This window comes from Babylonia areolata, chromosome 12 (genome assembly GCF_041734735.1).
Source record: "Babylonia areolata isolate BAREFJ2019XMU chromosome 12, ASM4173473v1, whole genome shotgun sequence".
NCBI classification, from domain to species: Eukaryota; Metazoa; Mollusca; class Gastropoda; order Neogastropoda; family Buccinidae; genus Babylonia; species Babylonia areolata.
Window position 1 is genome coordinate 32,927,422 of NC_134887.1, and position 14,197 is coordinate 32,941,618.

At 41.8% G+C, this 14,197-nt stretch overlaps 1 protein-coding gene across 1 annotated transcript in view; it reads right to left on the reverse strand.

Moving 5' to 3' along the window:
• Nucleotides 1-13,050, reverse strand: part of LOC143287900 (sacsin-like) — a 109,866-nt gene extending 96,816 nt beyond the window's left edge. Inside the window, exons 1-5 of the mRNA XM_076596141.1 lie at nt 12,874-13,050; nt 7,164-7,270; nt 5,158-5,318; nt 2,876-3,100; nt 1,397-1,544 (exon numbers count right to left, since the gene is read on the reverse strand). Of these exons, the coding sequence (XP_076452256.1) occupies nt 1,397-1,544; nt 2,876-3,100; nt 5,158-5,318; nt 7,164-7,209 (580 nt within the window). The 5' untranslated portion in view covers nt 7,210-7,270; nt 12,874-13,050. The remainder of the gene's footprint in view (nt 1-1,396; nt 1,545-2,875; nt 3,101-5,157; nt 5,319-7,163; nt 7,271-12,873) is intronic.
• Between the last annotated feature and the right edge of the window lie 1,147 nt (nt 13,051-14,197).

The window sequence follows — 14,197 nt, forward strand, 5'->3', positions numbered from 1 at the left end:
GTGAATTCATATCCACTGTGTCTAGAACTCAGCACCGGACAGCAGGGCAGTGAATTCATATCCACTGTGTCTCAGCTGGGCCCAGTCCTCTCCTTCCACCACTTCAGCCTTCCCCGACCAAAGTCAGGTGTCCATTCACACCTGGGTGGAGTGAGGAAAAGTCAGAGTACAGAGCCTTTCCCCAAGGACACAACACCATGCTGAAACAGGGACTGGAACCCTGATCACTGGTGAACACTGGATCACAAGTCCAGCGCCTAACCAACTCTGCCACAGCAGCTTCAGATAAGATCTATGAGGTAATTATATCATTCTCTGACATCTTCTTGTCATGTGTAACAATACTTTCTGTTAACTGATCCACAATATCCACAAAGTTGGTATCTTTTGCCAAGCTGACATTGTTGAAACTACACCATAGCCTCACATTTCTTGAGTACAATCCTTATGCTGCATATGGGGCCTCAGTTGTTTTTTTTCTCTTATTTTCAGACCAAGCCATTTCGTTTCACAGAATATTTTCACTTTCACTCACTGTATGAGGCTGGTTGAAAAGACAAGACGTGGTCTTGATAGTGAAAAGTGTGTATACACATGCAGAAGATCAAATACACATGTTAAAGATCCTCTAATCCATGTCAGCATTTGGTGGGGTATGGAAACAAGAACATACCCAGCATGCACACGCCCCAAAAATGGAGTTTGGCTACCTTCATGGTGGAGTAAATAAACAAAATGATCATACACGTGAAGTGTTATGTGTCTGTGTGAGTGTATGTGTGTGCTTGACTAAACCCTGACTGAATGACACAGGAAACAAATGATGAGCACCCAATGGCAACTCTCAGTTGGATCTACCCAGGTAGGCAGCCTGTTGTGCAAACGGCTCTGTGTTTATAAAGCACTTAGAGCTTGGTCTTTGATCAAGGACTGGCACTATATAAGTATTCATATCATCTTCATCATCATCAAATACTGGAACAGATACTGAAGAAAACTGGGTTGTGTACCCTTTCTTGAAACATTCATAATAATAATGATCATCATCATCATCATCATCATAATGTGCATTTTCATAACATTCACCCTGTGGCTCTGAGCACATTTAGCAATACATGTAGTATGAATGATACACAGGTATATAACAATAAAAAATTTCAAGACACAAACTCGCTAAAAAAAAAAGCCTTTTCAAAAACATTGTAACATCTCTCATAACTCACATACCCCTACCACCTCAGCCCTACTCCAAACAAACACATGCACACACACACACACACACACACACATAAAGTAACATATGTACACTATGTGCAGGGTCACAAATACATTAATAGAGAAAAGACAACAACAACAAAAACCACTCAAAAAGCAAACAGAAGAATCAAACACCAACCTGTCAGATGAAAGACGGATTTGAACCCCAGCCCAAAGCGACCGACTGTGAGTGGGTCTTTGCGCTTGATGCTCTTACCCAGCTGACGGATGCCTTTCCAATCCTCCTCAGTAAAATGGGCATCGTTGTAAACAGTCAGACCTGGCATCTGCACACACAGTATAGTGTAGTGTAGTGCGGTGCGGTGCGGTGTAGTGTGGTGTGGTGTGGTGTGGTGCGGTGCAGTGTGGTGTGTAGTGTGGTGTGGTGCGGTGCGGTGCAGTGCGGTGTGGTGCAGTCTGGTGTGGTGTGTATGTGGTGCGGTGCAGTGTGGTGTATAGTGTGGTTTGGTGCGGTGCAATGTGGTGTGTAGTGTGGTGTGGTGTGGTGTGGTGTGGTGCGGTGCAGTGTGGTGTGGTCTGGTGTGGTGTGTAGTGTGGTGTGGTGTGGTGTGGTGTGGTGTGGTGTGTAGTGTGTTGTGGTGCAGTGTGGTGTGTAGTGTGGTGTGGTGTGGTGCGGTGCAGTGCGGTGCAGTGTGGTGGTGTGTAGTGTAGTGCGGTGCGGTGCTGTGCGGTGTGTAGTGTAGTGTGATTTGGTGTGGTGTAGTTTAGTGTAGTGGTATTGTGTAGTGTAGTGTAGTGTAGTGTAGTGTAATGTGGTGGGTATGGTATATAATGTAGTGTAGTGCAGTGTAGTGTGCTGGGTGTGGCATATAATGTAGTGTAGTGTAGCAATGTGGTATGGTGCAGTGTGGTGTTGTCTGTAGTGCAGTGTAGCATAGTCTAGTGTAGTGGTGTGCTTGCATCTGTGTGTGAGTGTGCCTGAACACATGCATATATACATATGTGCATGCATGCATGCATGCATGTGCATGTGTGTCCGCAAGTACGTGTTCAGCTAAACACCCACTGCCATAACAGTCAAACTGCAGCCCAATTAGTCGGGACAGCAGTTGTGTTTGGACACAACTGTCACACAATCATACCCAACAGAAGCCTGAGATGAGCTGAACAGAATAAGAAAGGGAGATGATGCGTTCTCAGATTCTTTCCCAACGACAGCTTCCTTCCCTTCTTTTTGTCCCTTCCCCTTTCACCCTTGCCAGTTCAGTTCACGCTATGTAAAATCCCTCGTCTGCAGTGACCCTGACACACAGTCATAGTAACATCACTGATGACATCATCAAAAGAAAGGAAATAACCCTGGCAGGCTGAAAATTCACTGGTTTGAACTAGAGAGGTATATCTCCGCAGCGTTTTCTCAGTTTGGGGGGCTGATTGTCGTTCGTGATATTGATTTAGGTCTTGAAACACCACTTTCTATTCCTTATCTTTCTGCCAACACTCATGGGGTTTTACCTGATAAGACTACAGCAAGCATATACATTTGCACACGCACACATAAATGGGTGCAAGTAAGCATGCACACACACACACACACACACACACACACACACCAAAACGACGCCAGCCACGCAGGCTGCGTCAGTTGCAGTCTTACCGAGAAAACATCAACCAGAGGGGGGGACCAGTCTGCAGAGGCAGACAAAGGCCTCTGCCCCTTGCTGGATTTCCCACGGTGCTTGCCGGACGGTTCGGGTCCCTGCTGTGACACTGCACGTGTCCTGTGTGTCTGTGGTGCCTCTGACGTGATCTCCTTGGGGGCTGTGACAGACAGGATCTTCACCACCCTCGCTCCTGCGTCCTCTGCATTCTGGAACATCTCCTGCAGGCAATAACAAAGACGAGAACAACAATAACAACATCATCATCATCAACATCATCATCATCGACATCATTTGCAACACCGAGAACAATGACAACAACATCGTCATCAACATCATCATCATCATCATTTGCAACACTGAGAACAACTATAACAACTTCCTCATCAATATTGTCATCATCGTCATTGTCGTTATTAGCAACAACGAGAACAACAGTAGCATCATCATCACTATCATCACCCTCAACATCATTAGCAACAACAGTAACAACATCATCATCATCATTTGCAACAAAAACTACGAGAACATTAATAGCAACATCATCATCGTCATCATGAGCAGCAGCAGCAACAACAAGAACAACAATAACAACATCAGCATTATCATCACTGTTGTCCTCATCATCATTAGCAACAATGAAAACAACAACATCATCATCATCAACAACATCATCATCGTTGTCATTGTCATCGTCAGCGACAGCAACAATAACATCATCATCATCACCATGATTATGCTGATAATCAGCATTATAATTGCAATGATAATAATGATCAAAATCGTAACAAAAATAACAATAGCAATCATCTGTTGTCGTCATCATCATCATGATGATAACACTATTAATGTGCATTCATATAGCACTTACCTTGCGGCTCTAGGCATGTTGAACAAAACTACCTGTGGCATGAATCAGTTTCAGTCTCAGCTGAAGGTGTCAAAGCTTGCAGACTGATCCATGTATGTTACATTACATATGTAGGAAAGAAAGGAAGAAGAAGAAAAAAATGCAGATACCTGATCTTCGTATGAAGCCAATCAGCCAACTAGGCCTTGAGAGCCTAGGCTAGGTTTATATAAAACAGTAAGTTGATTAACATAAAAAATGATATGTTTTTTTTTAATTAAAAGTTAAATTAAAAAAAAGAGCAAAAAATTAAAATGCAAAACCTATTTTCAAAAAAAAAAAATGAATAGGGTACTAGAGTATAAAAAGATATCTAAAATACAGAATGTTTAAAGCTCACAAAAAGTACCATTTCAAACCAGTGTAACATCACCAATTCAAAATTCAATGCAAACAGTTACTTTTACTAGCCATGATTTTTTTCCTCCATCTTTTATATTTTTGTTTGGTTAAACAAGCACATCAACAAACAACGGAGTGTAGAAGAAACAAATATCAATATATTTGGTTTTATCACAGTTATTTACAGTAACATGCTTTTTCATATATCTGAAATCCAGTTTTTACATGTTAGAAAAAAGCACTAAGAAATGGCAATGTGTTATATTCATTTTACAATAGTATATGAATTTTCTTTTCTTTCTTTCTTTCTTTCTTTTTTTTTTTTTTTTTTTTTTTTTTTTGCAAAACTGGATACTACTACAGACAAGGAAGACAGAGAAAGAGGTGGGAGGATAATGTCCAAGGACAGACAGGAATGAATCTGGCGGAATCCCAGAGAGCGGTGGTGGACAGAGATAGGTGGGGAAGAGAATGGTGGTGGTGATGTCTTCATTGGGCGCCCCAACGACATCAGCTGAAGTCAAGGGATAGGTAACAGGGAACATGATCAGATCAAAAACATCACCTTGCAGGTAACATGATCAGATCAAAAACATCACCTTGCAGGTAATATGACCAGATCAAAAACATCACCTTGCAGGTAACATGACCAGATCAAAAACATCGCCTTGCAGGTAACATGATCAGATCAAAAACATCACCTTGCAGGTAACATGATCAGATCAAAAACATCACCTTGCAGGTAACATGATCAGATCAAAAACATCGCCTTGCAGGTAACATGATCAGATCAAAAACATCACCTTGCAGGTAACATGATCAAAAACATCACCTTGCAGGTAACATTATCAAAAACATCACCTTGCAGGTAACATGATCAGATCAAAAACATCACCTTGCAGGTAACATGATCAGATCAAAAACACTGCCTTGCAGGTAACATGATCAGATCAAAAACATCGTCTTGCAGGTAACATGATCAAAAACATCACCTTGCAGGTAACATGACCAGATCAAAAACATCACCTTGAAAATTTGTCCGTTGTCTGGGTACTCCTGCAGAATGTCTTGGATGTTCTCCAGCAAGCTGACCATTTCAAAGCCCATCCGCCGAGGACCACCCCCACCTCCCCTGTCCTCTTCTTTCCCTCTCCATCCTCCCTCCGATGCCTCTCCAGCCCAGGCATCTGGTCAGGAATAGATAAAACTAAATTCACGATGATTTTGTGTGCTCTTCTGAAAAGCCACAAATTAACATTAAAGAGCAGATAAAACTCACGACGACTTCATGTGCTCTTCAGAAAAGCCACAATTTAACATAAAAGAGCAGATAAAACTCACAATGAATTTGTGTGCTCTTCTGAAAAGTCACAATTTAACATAAAAGAGCAGATAAAACTCGCAATGACTTTGTGTGCTCTCCTGAAAAGCCACAAATTAAAATCACAGAGCAGATAGAACTCACAACGACTTCATGTGCTCTTCAGAAAAGCCACAAATTAAAATCAAAGAGCAGATAAAACTCGCAATGACTTTGTGTGCTCTCCTGAAAAGCCACAAATTAAAATCACAGAGCAGATAAAACTCACAACGACTTCATGTGCTCTTCAGAAAAGCCACAAATTAAAATCACAGAGCAGATGAAACTTGCAATGACTTTGTGTGCTCTTCAGAAAAGCCACAAATTAAAATCACAGAGCAGATGAAACTTGTAATGACTTTGTGTGCTCTTCAGAAAAGCCACAAATTAAAATCACAGAGCAGATGAAACTTGCAATGACTTTGTGTGCTCTCCAGAAAAGCCACAAATCACAATAAAAGGGCAGATGGAATTCACAATGAGCTTGTGTGCTCCTCTGAATAGCCATAAATTAAAATCAAAGAGCAGATAAAACTCACAATGACTTCATGTGCTCTTCTGAACACCAACAAACAATGAATACAGAAAAAATATGCCTCTCCTCAAACACCTGAACTGAATTCATAAATACAAAGACAAAACAAAAGGTGTTTTCTGCAAAATGACCACCATCTGTTTTTTTTTGTTTTTTTCATCGAAGGTTAAAACCTCTTTCAGGTACCAAGGGAGTGAATTCATCTGCCATAGTCAGGTGCTCATTCACATCTATGTGGAATGAGGAAAATTAGAGTTGAGTGAGTTTTGGAAGGACACAAAACCATGCAACAAAAAATACAAAAAAAAAAAAAAAAAAAAAAAGGAGGAGGAGAAGAAGAAAAAATAATTTTTGAACCCTGATTTTCAGTAAACACTGCATCAGAACTATAACACCTGACACATCACCTACTGAAAAACGATACAAGTTTTCAGCAAAATGACTCTTTTTTTCTCTCTTTTTTTGTCATAGCTTTTTTTTTTCTTTTTTTTTCTTTTTTGCCATAGCCTCACACCATTTGACTGGCCACTTTACATTCACAAATCCTTAAACCGATCCAACAATCTTCTACTCTGCTTAACCCCTACCGCTTGCCTCCTATCCCCTGAAGTTTGAATTGAGGCATAATGACAGAATGAGTGACATGCAGCACAGCTACCATCATCATAAAATTGATGACATTTGCCGGTATCTCGATGTTTGATAAACCTTTTTTAACGGAAAAGCCAAACCGTTAAGCATGGTTACCTTCATAAAAATGTGAATTACTACACAAGTTAATATATTTGTTTTATTCAATGTAACACATAATAAACTTCTTTTTTTTTCTCATATACACACACACGTTATACATCTACACTCCTTATACTATCGCATTTTCATTGAACCTTAAATATTATTCTGCATTATGATACTTAAACGTAACTGCTTACAAGTTATGGTGTTCCAGAAATGTTTTTCTCACTGCAAATCTAAGAGAGGTGTTTGAAAAACTGAAGACAATTACTAAACCAGCCTTGCAGAAGTGGGCACACAAAAAGAAAGTGAATTTCAGTTTCAAGAGTGTGTTTCAACAAAATGATCTGTTCTAGCTTTCTTGTATCCTTGGATGTGTGCGTGTTTTTCCTTTCAACTTACCGCTCTTCTGCTTCCTTTCAGCCTTTCGCCTTGAGGAGGCTGACATTTTGGCTGGGTGGCAAAATTCAAGGGGGACTTATTTCCCCCCGACCCTGCCAACTCTGCACCTGCACACAGTCAAATTATACAAGCTTTATCTCATTTGATGAGGGTCCTATAATCAAAACACACCTTTCTCTGTCAGTGTGTGTGTGTGTGTTTGTGTGGGTGGGTGGGGGTAAGGGGTAGTGTGGTGGGCAAAGGTATGAGATGGTGAAGGGTGTGATTGTGGTGATTTTACGTCTGTTCACAATGTATGTTCTGTGATATCAATTCAATTTTTTATGGTTTAAAGTCTAGTAGCCTTTAACCACTATTAGGGCAGTGGTTTCATCTTGTCCACGGTGTCAAGGACTCAGCATTGAAAGGCAGAACCCAGTCCTCTCAGTTGAAAATCATGCCTGATTTCACATAAACCCAGCGTGTTAGTCAGGCCTTGACTACCTTCCCTTGGTTTGTGTATAACATGAACATAAAATCAAATGAAATAGTTCAACAAAACAAACATATGAATAAATACATCAAAATATAATCAAGTGAAAGAAATGCTAAAGGTGAATAACTGAAACTGAATGATTGAGCATATTTACCCTTGAGGGGTGGAGCAGATATTGCTACAGTACTTATATTATCTGGATAGATCAGCTGTATTTTCACAAGAAAACTGGAGATATAAGTAGCCCATCTGGCTCCAGGAGAATACAGAATGTAGTGAGAATTTATCACCCAGGTACAAGAGTTGGGAAGGAGAAACGAGTGGTGGGAAGGGAAGGAGAGGCTCAGTTTCAGTTTCAGTTTCAAAAGGAGGAGTCACTGCACTCAGACCAATCCAAACACGCTACACCATATCTGCTAGGCGGATGCCTGACAAGCAGTAAAACCTAACTCACATAGTCAGGCCTTGAGAGCATGCATATAATATTGTGTAGCTAGCAAAGTGGATTTCTTCTACAGGATTTTGCCAGAGGACAACACTCGTTGCAATGGGTTCATGTATGTGTGTAGCTAGCAAAGTGGATTTCTTCTACAGGATTTTGCCAGAGGACAACACTCGTTGCAATGGGTTCATGTATGTGTGTAGCTAGCAAAGTGGATTTCTTCTACAGGATTTTGCCAGAGGACAACACTCGTCGCAATGGATTCTTTTTCAGTGCGCCAAGTGCGTGCTGCACATGGGACCTTGGTTTATTGTCTCCTCCAAATGACTAGATGCTCAGTTTGATTTTCCAATTGAACTTGGGAGAAAAGGCAAGATCGGGGTTCAAACCCAGGCCCTTACGGAAACCGTATTAGCGGATAAGTGTCTCAACCATCCTGCCACCTAGAGAGGTGGAAAGGGATGGAAGGAGAGAAAGTGATATCACCAATACCAATCCAGTGAATTCATATTCCTGCAATTCTTGAATCTTTGTGATATCTTTCGAACACTGTTCTTGTTGTTGGTGTTGTTGCAAAGTTCATTTATTTCATCCAGAGAGAACACTAGCTAGGCTTTTAAACACTTCATTTCTGTTCACAACTACTAGGTATTCAGTAGAGTTTCAGTTTCTCAAGGAGGCGTCAGTGTGTTCGGACAAATCCACATGCTCTACACCACATCTGCTAGAAAGATGCCTAATCAGCAGCATAACCCAAAACGCTTAGTCAGGCCTTGAGTGCATGCTTATGTATTTGTGTGCCTATCAGAGTGGATTTCTTTTGCAGAATTTTGCCAGAGGACAACACTTTTGTAGCCAAGTATTCTTTTTCTGTGCGCCAAGTGCCTGTGGAGTGATGGTCTAGAGGTAACGCGTCTGCCCAGGAAGCGAGAGAATCTGAGTGTGCTGGTTCGAATCACGGCTCAGCCGCCGATATTTTCTCCCCCTCCACTAGACCTTGAGTGGTGGTCCCGTGTGCAGCATGCACTTAGCGCATGTAAAAGAACCCACGGCAACAAAAGGGTTGTTCCTGGCAAAATTCTGTAGAAAAATCCACTTCAATAGGAAAAACAAGTAAAACTGCACGCAGGAAAAAATACAAAAAAATGGGTGGCGCTGTAGTGTAGCGACGCGCTCTCCCTGGGGAGAGCAGCCCGAATTTCACACAGAGAAATCTGTTGTGATAAAATGAAAATGAAAATGAAAAATGAAAATGAAATGCTGCACACTGGACCTCCATTTTATTGTCTCATCCAAATGACTAGATGCTCAGTTTGATTTTCCAGTCAAACTTGGGAGAAAGGGCGAGAGTGGGAGTGGAACCCACACCCTCACTATTGGCAGCTGAACATCTCAACCATTCTGCCACATTCCTGCTCAGATTCAGTGCAGAGCTAGAGAAGTCTTCACAGAGAGAGAGTTACAGGAAGTGATGGGGGTTGTCACTGATGCACTGGCATGGAAAGTGCCTTGAGGCGGAGACAGAGAGTGGTGCTGTCAGCCTGGGATGGGATGATAGATCGTCTGCTAAGCTACAGAGATACCGGCTAAGGGAGCGAACTCTTGCTCAGTAAGGATAACTCTTGAGAGACACGAAAATTCTTCCGGGATGGTTGCCATGGGGCGAAATCACTGATCAAAAATAGATCTCTTTTACAACTGGTAAACTTGATCACTTCTTGTGCAGTATTATGTCAGTATATTACGATGACGTCGGAAGTTATTTTTAGGGTTGCTGCAATCCTTTGTGCTTGCAATACTCCACACCAACATGAAATAAAACTAAATCACTTCTTCACGAATCTCCAGTATTGTTCGGCCTTGGTCTGTTAGTTCTGGATTAAGTTACCAGGTCGGTCATGCTGTGTGGCCTTTCAAAACAGGAGAGCCTAATTATATATAGACCAAAACGTTTGGGAAATTAGCAATCCGACTCTCCCCACAAGTAGGGTCTATAGGAAGGTAGGCCAGGAAATTTAGATTAAAATTTGCATCAGGTCAAAATGTCTGCAACAAAACCGTTCTTTTTACGATAAAATAGAATAAACCATACTGATCACACTGATATAAAGTTGACCACTATAGGGGGGCGGGAACATAAGTAGCTTTGGATTTTTATTGTCCAGAATCGAATATTTTTATTACTTCTGCCTACCGACGTCGTTAAGAGCAGACCAGCACAAACGGCAGAAAATTCTACGCGCATCTGTGCATTAAGAAGCACTCCCTGACTCATCTCGTTATACACATTCCGGCGGTACCGCAAGGCCCCGCCCCCTATCGCCTGGCCCGGTTGAGCATCATGATGCGGAGATGCGCTGTACCGTAGTTACTAAAAAAAAAAGCAGAGATGGTGCATAATAATAATAATAAAACATTTAGATTTTAACTTGTTTCTTTTAAATTGTTATTCATTGCGCTAGTTACGTAAACTTCACACTGAATGACGGTCAAACATTTAAAATCTGCTTTTTAGTACCTGCCTTTATAAAAAGGAGAGTACTATTACGATGGAAGCCATGTCGCAAAATTTATGTCTGTGTGTGTGTGTGTTTGTGTGTGTGTGTGTAAACACAAATGTGTGGCAAGGGCTACATCAAGATCTACTGGATGTGTGTGTGTGTGTGTGTGTGTGTGTGCGTGCGTGCGTGTGTGTGCGTGCGTGCGTGCGTTTGTGTGTGTGTGTCTGTGTGTGTGTTTATTATGTGTGTTTCACAGTTTGTTTTGTCTACTTCATCGACGGTGAACTGGACTATGAATAGTCCAACAAGTATTTCTGTTGTGTAATTTTGATATTTGTTGTTGTTGCTTCTTCTTATTTCTTTTTTGTTGGGTTTTGTTTGTTAGTTTGTTTGTTTGTGTGTGTGTGTGTGTGTGTGTGTGTGTGTGATATAATATTTCTGGGTTTTCTTACGTGGTTTCTTAAGTAGTTGATGTGTCGCTAGTATGTGGTTTGTATTTATATTTTGTTGTTGTTGTTTTGTTTTTAGTACTCTCCTTTTATAAAAAGGAGAGTACTGTTATGATGGACCAGTGCGAGAAATTTCCGTCTGAGTGTCTCTGTGTGTGTGTGTGTGTGAGTGTGTGTGTGTGTGTGTGTGTAAACACAAATGTGTGGCAAAGGCTACCACAAAATCTACTGGACCAATTGATCTAAAATTTGACACACAGTTCGGCATAATTCTAGTGATGATGCCCGGCCATTTAGATTGTCACTTCCGGTTCTGGGAGACTATTTCCGGTCCAAAAAACGGTTTGGGCGCTTAAGCACAATAACACAAGAACTAGATCTAGCCTATGGCTTTATTTGGCCTATGACTGCGTTGTCTTTCTGTGTTTCAAGTTACGTCTTACACCTCTGCAATTCGTTTCGACAAGCAGAGAAAAACAATGACGTCCAATAATGACACGATTTGATGACGTAATCTCACTAGATTATCAACACCGCATTATCTGGGGAGAACTCATTGAATGATCAGGGAAGGGAAAAAGTTAATCTACATTATGTTTGCTGCTTTTATTGATCAACAAATTCTTAGATGGAGGATAATTAACATTATCATTGTGAATTAATTACCAAGTTAGTGACGCATCCCGCTTATCATCAGATTCTGCGAATTTTCTGCCGTTAGTGCTGGTCTGCTCTTAACGACGTCACCTTACAAAGTGTCGCAAGGCAAGCACAGGCGAAGGTTACCAAGCGCGGTATAAGGGGTCGCCAGAGGAAAGCGTTCAGCGCGGTACAGTACATGTGACTGACTGCTGCCGCGCTGATGCTGATCTGTGAGCTGGTCACTGTGGCAGACAACTGATTCTGAACAGTAAGCTAGGAACAGAGCTCTTTGGGGTCAAAAGGAAACAAACATTTTCAAGTTCATGTATTTTATACTTAAGTGGTAGAAGACGCAAATCCCCTTTTATGAATGTTTTCCAGTTTCCTACCATTCATGACATATCATAAAGAATGAAATCGGTATTACACCAACTGCAAAGGTGAATTTACGAAGGCAGCACGGGATCATTTAGTTCGTAAGTAATATTTTGTTGATATTTTTCGCAATGCACAACGTGGACCGGATATACTCCATGCTCCGCTTATTAACGTGTAGAATATAAATATCTAAATATGTGTTAACCCGGCTCAGTTTCAATGAACATTATCGGCGCTCTGTCCAGAATATAAATATGTGATAGGGGATTGTCCCCATGCAGGGAACACTTTAACCGTACTGGCCCAACTGGAGACTCAGTGAAAAACTGGATCTCTCTCTCTCTCTGTTTCTTCGTATCCAATTTTATCAAATTTGAGTTTCCTCATAAGCGCGCTTGCAACGCTGTACCAATCTATAAAATAAAAATAAATAAATAAACTTATAAAAATTCGCTTTGAGAGATACTCGGATTTGGACTGACGGGCATTTCAGCTATGCCCATTCAGCCGAGTAACTTTCAAGGTTATTTCCCGTTGACTTGGTAACACTGATATGAACACTTTTTTTTTCACAGCCAACATCAAATGAATCATCGAAACTGATTGCATACTAGTGAAAAAATCAGACTGATTAAAAAAAATTCAAACTGGCTCGTACAAATCAAAATCGTACATGTGAAACAAATTTAGGACGCTAAAACAAGACATTATACCCAATGCTTGATTATCACATCGGCGCACCACAGTGTCAGTAGATTACTAGGCCGTGGTTCCAACTTCAACCTGCATGACAATCACCCGTGACAACACAAACAAGACGTACCAAACTTCACGGTTTTTCTTTTCCAGTTTCAGTGTAGAAGAACGACGAACACAGTTATTAATTGGGTCCTACCAGCGTGACTGTGATCTGATGGCGAAAGTTTGTCCCGACTTCTTCTCAGTCAGTCAGCTAACACCAACAATCGACTGACATTCGTTGCATGTCGGACTGTGCAAGTGATTGAAACCACGCACCGGATACTTATAATTCAGTTGCCGCAGCGAATGGCCGGGTTGCACGAATTTCAAGTGAAACGTCGCCTGCTTTCGGTTCATAGAACTCGAGCCTATCTATAGTAACATGACGACATGCTGTTCAACTTTTGGTTCTGCAAGCAACAATTGCTACACAGAAGCCCGGCGCGGCGTGTGCCGTTAACCTCGAACATTGCTGCTATCCTCACGTTGAACTGCACTGAATAGTATGTATAATTAATGAGGGAGGAATCAATACAGAACTGACCGGCACGTCTTCTTTGTTATCAAAATTAATATAAACGCGACGAAACAGAGCGAAATAAACTTGAACTGAACTTAATTCTGAAAAATAAAACCTCAGCCGAGGTTTCCAAATGAGACTGATCGAGCACTGGCTCCCCATGCAGCTTGCACCGCGAACCCCCAGCTGGTACTGCGTCAATCGGCGATCACCTCCAAGGAATGTTTTCGAATGAGTGCTGACGACAAAGACTATGGCATCGGCACTTTACGTCACTCGTCTGAGGTTTGAGTCGGAATCAGCGTTGCCGTGTTATTTTTGTCTGCAGTTAAGTAAAGCCGATAACTGCAGTTCGACTGCCACTGAGTGAGGATAACGGCACCATGTGACTCGTGTGTGTGTGTGTGTGTGTGTGTGTGTGTGTGCTTGAGTTTGAAATTGAGTATCAGTTTCAGCTGGTTTCCGACTGTGTTTCACTTAGTTTCTCATGGAGACGTCACTGCGTTCGGTCAAATTCGTATACGCCGGCTACACGACATCTGCTGAGTAAGGCAGATCAGTGCTTGATCACTGAGCACTATAAACTCACGCGCATTGTCAGGGCCTGTAGTGCGCGCGCACACACTGACGGTAGGCTACACACACACACTCACACACCACACACACACACACTCACTGTGTGACATACACACTCGCGCGCGCACGCACACCGTGGCAGTGGCACTCACGCGCACATTTAACTCACAGTGACATCGATAAACACATTTTATGGTTTCATTCTTGAATGCATGAGTTCTGCCAGCAACTAGGTCTACTTCTGTCCGAACTAGTGCACTGGCACAGTTTGTTAGAGTGCACGTGTGTATCAGTGCGCGCGCGCGCACAA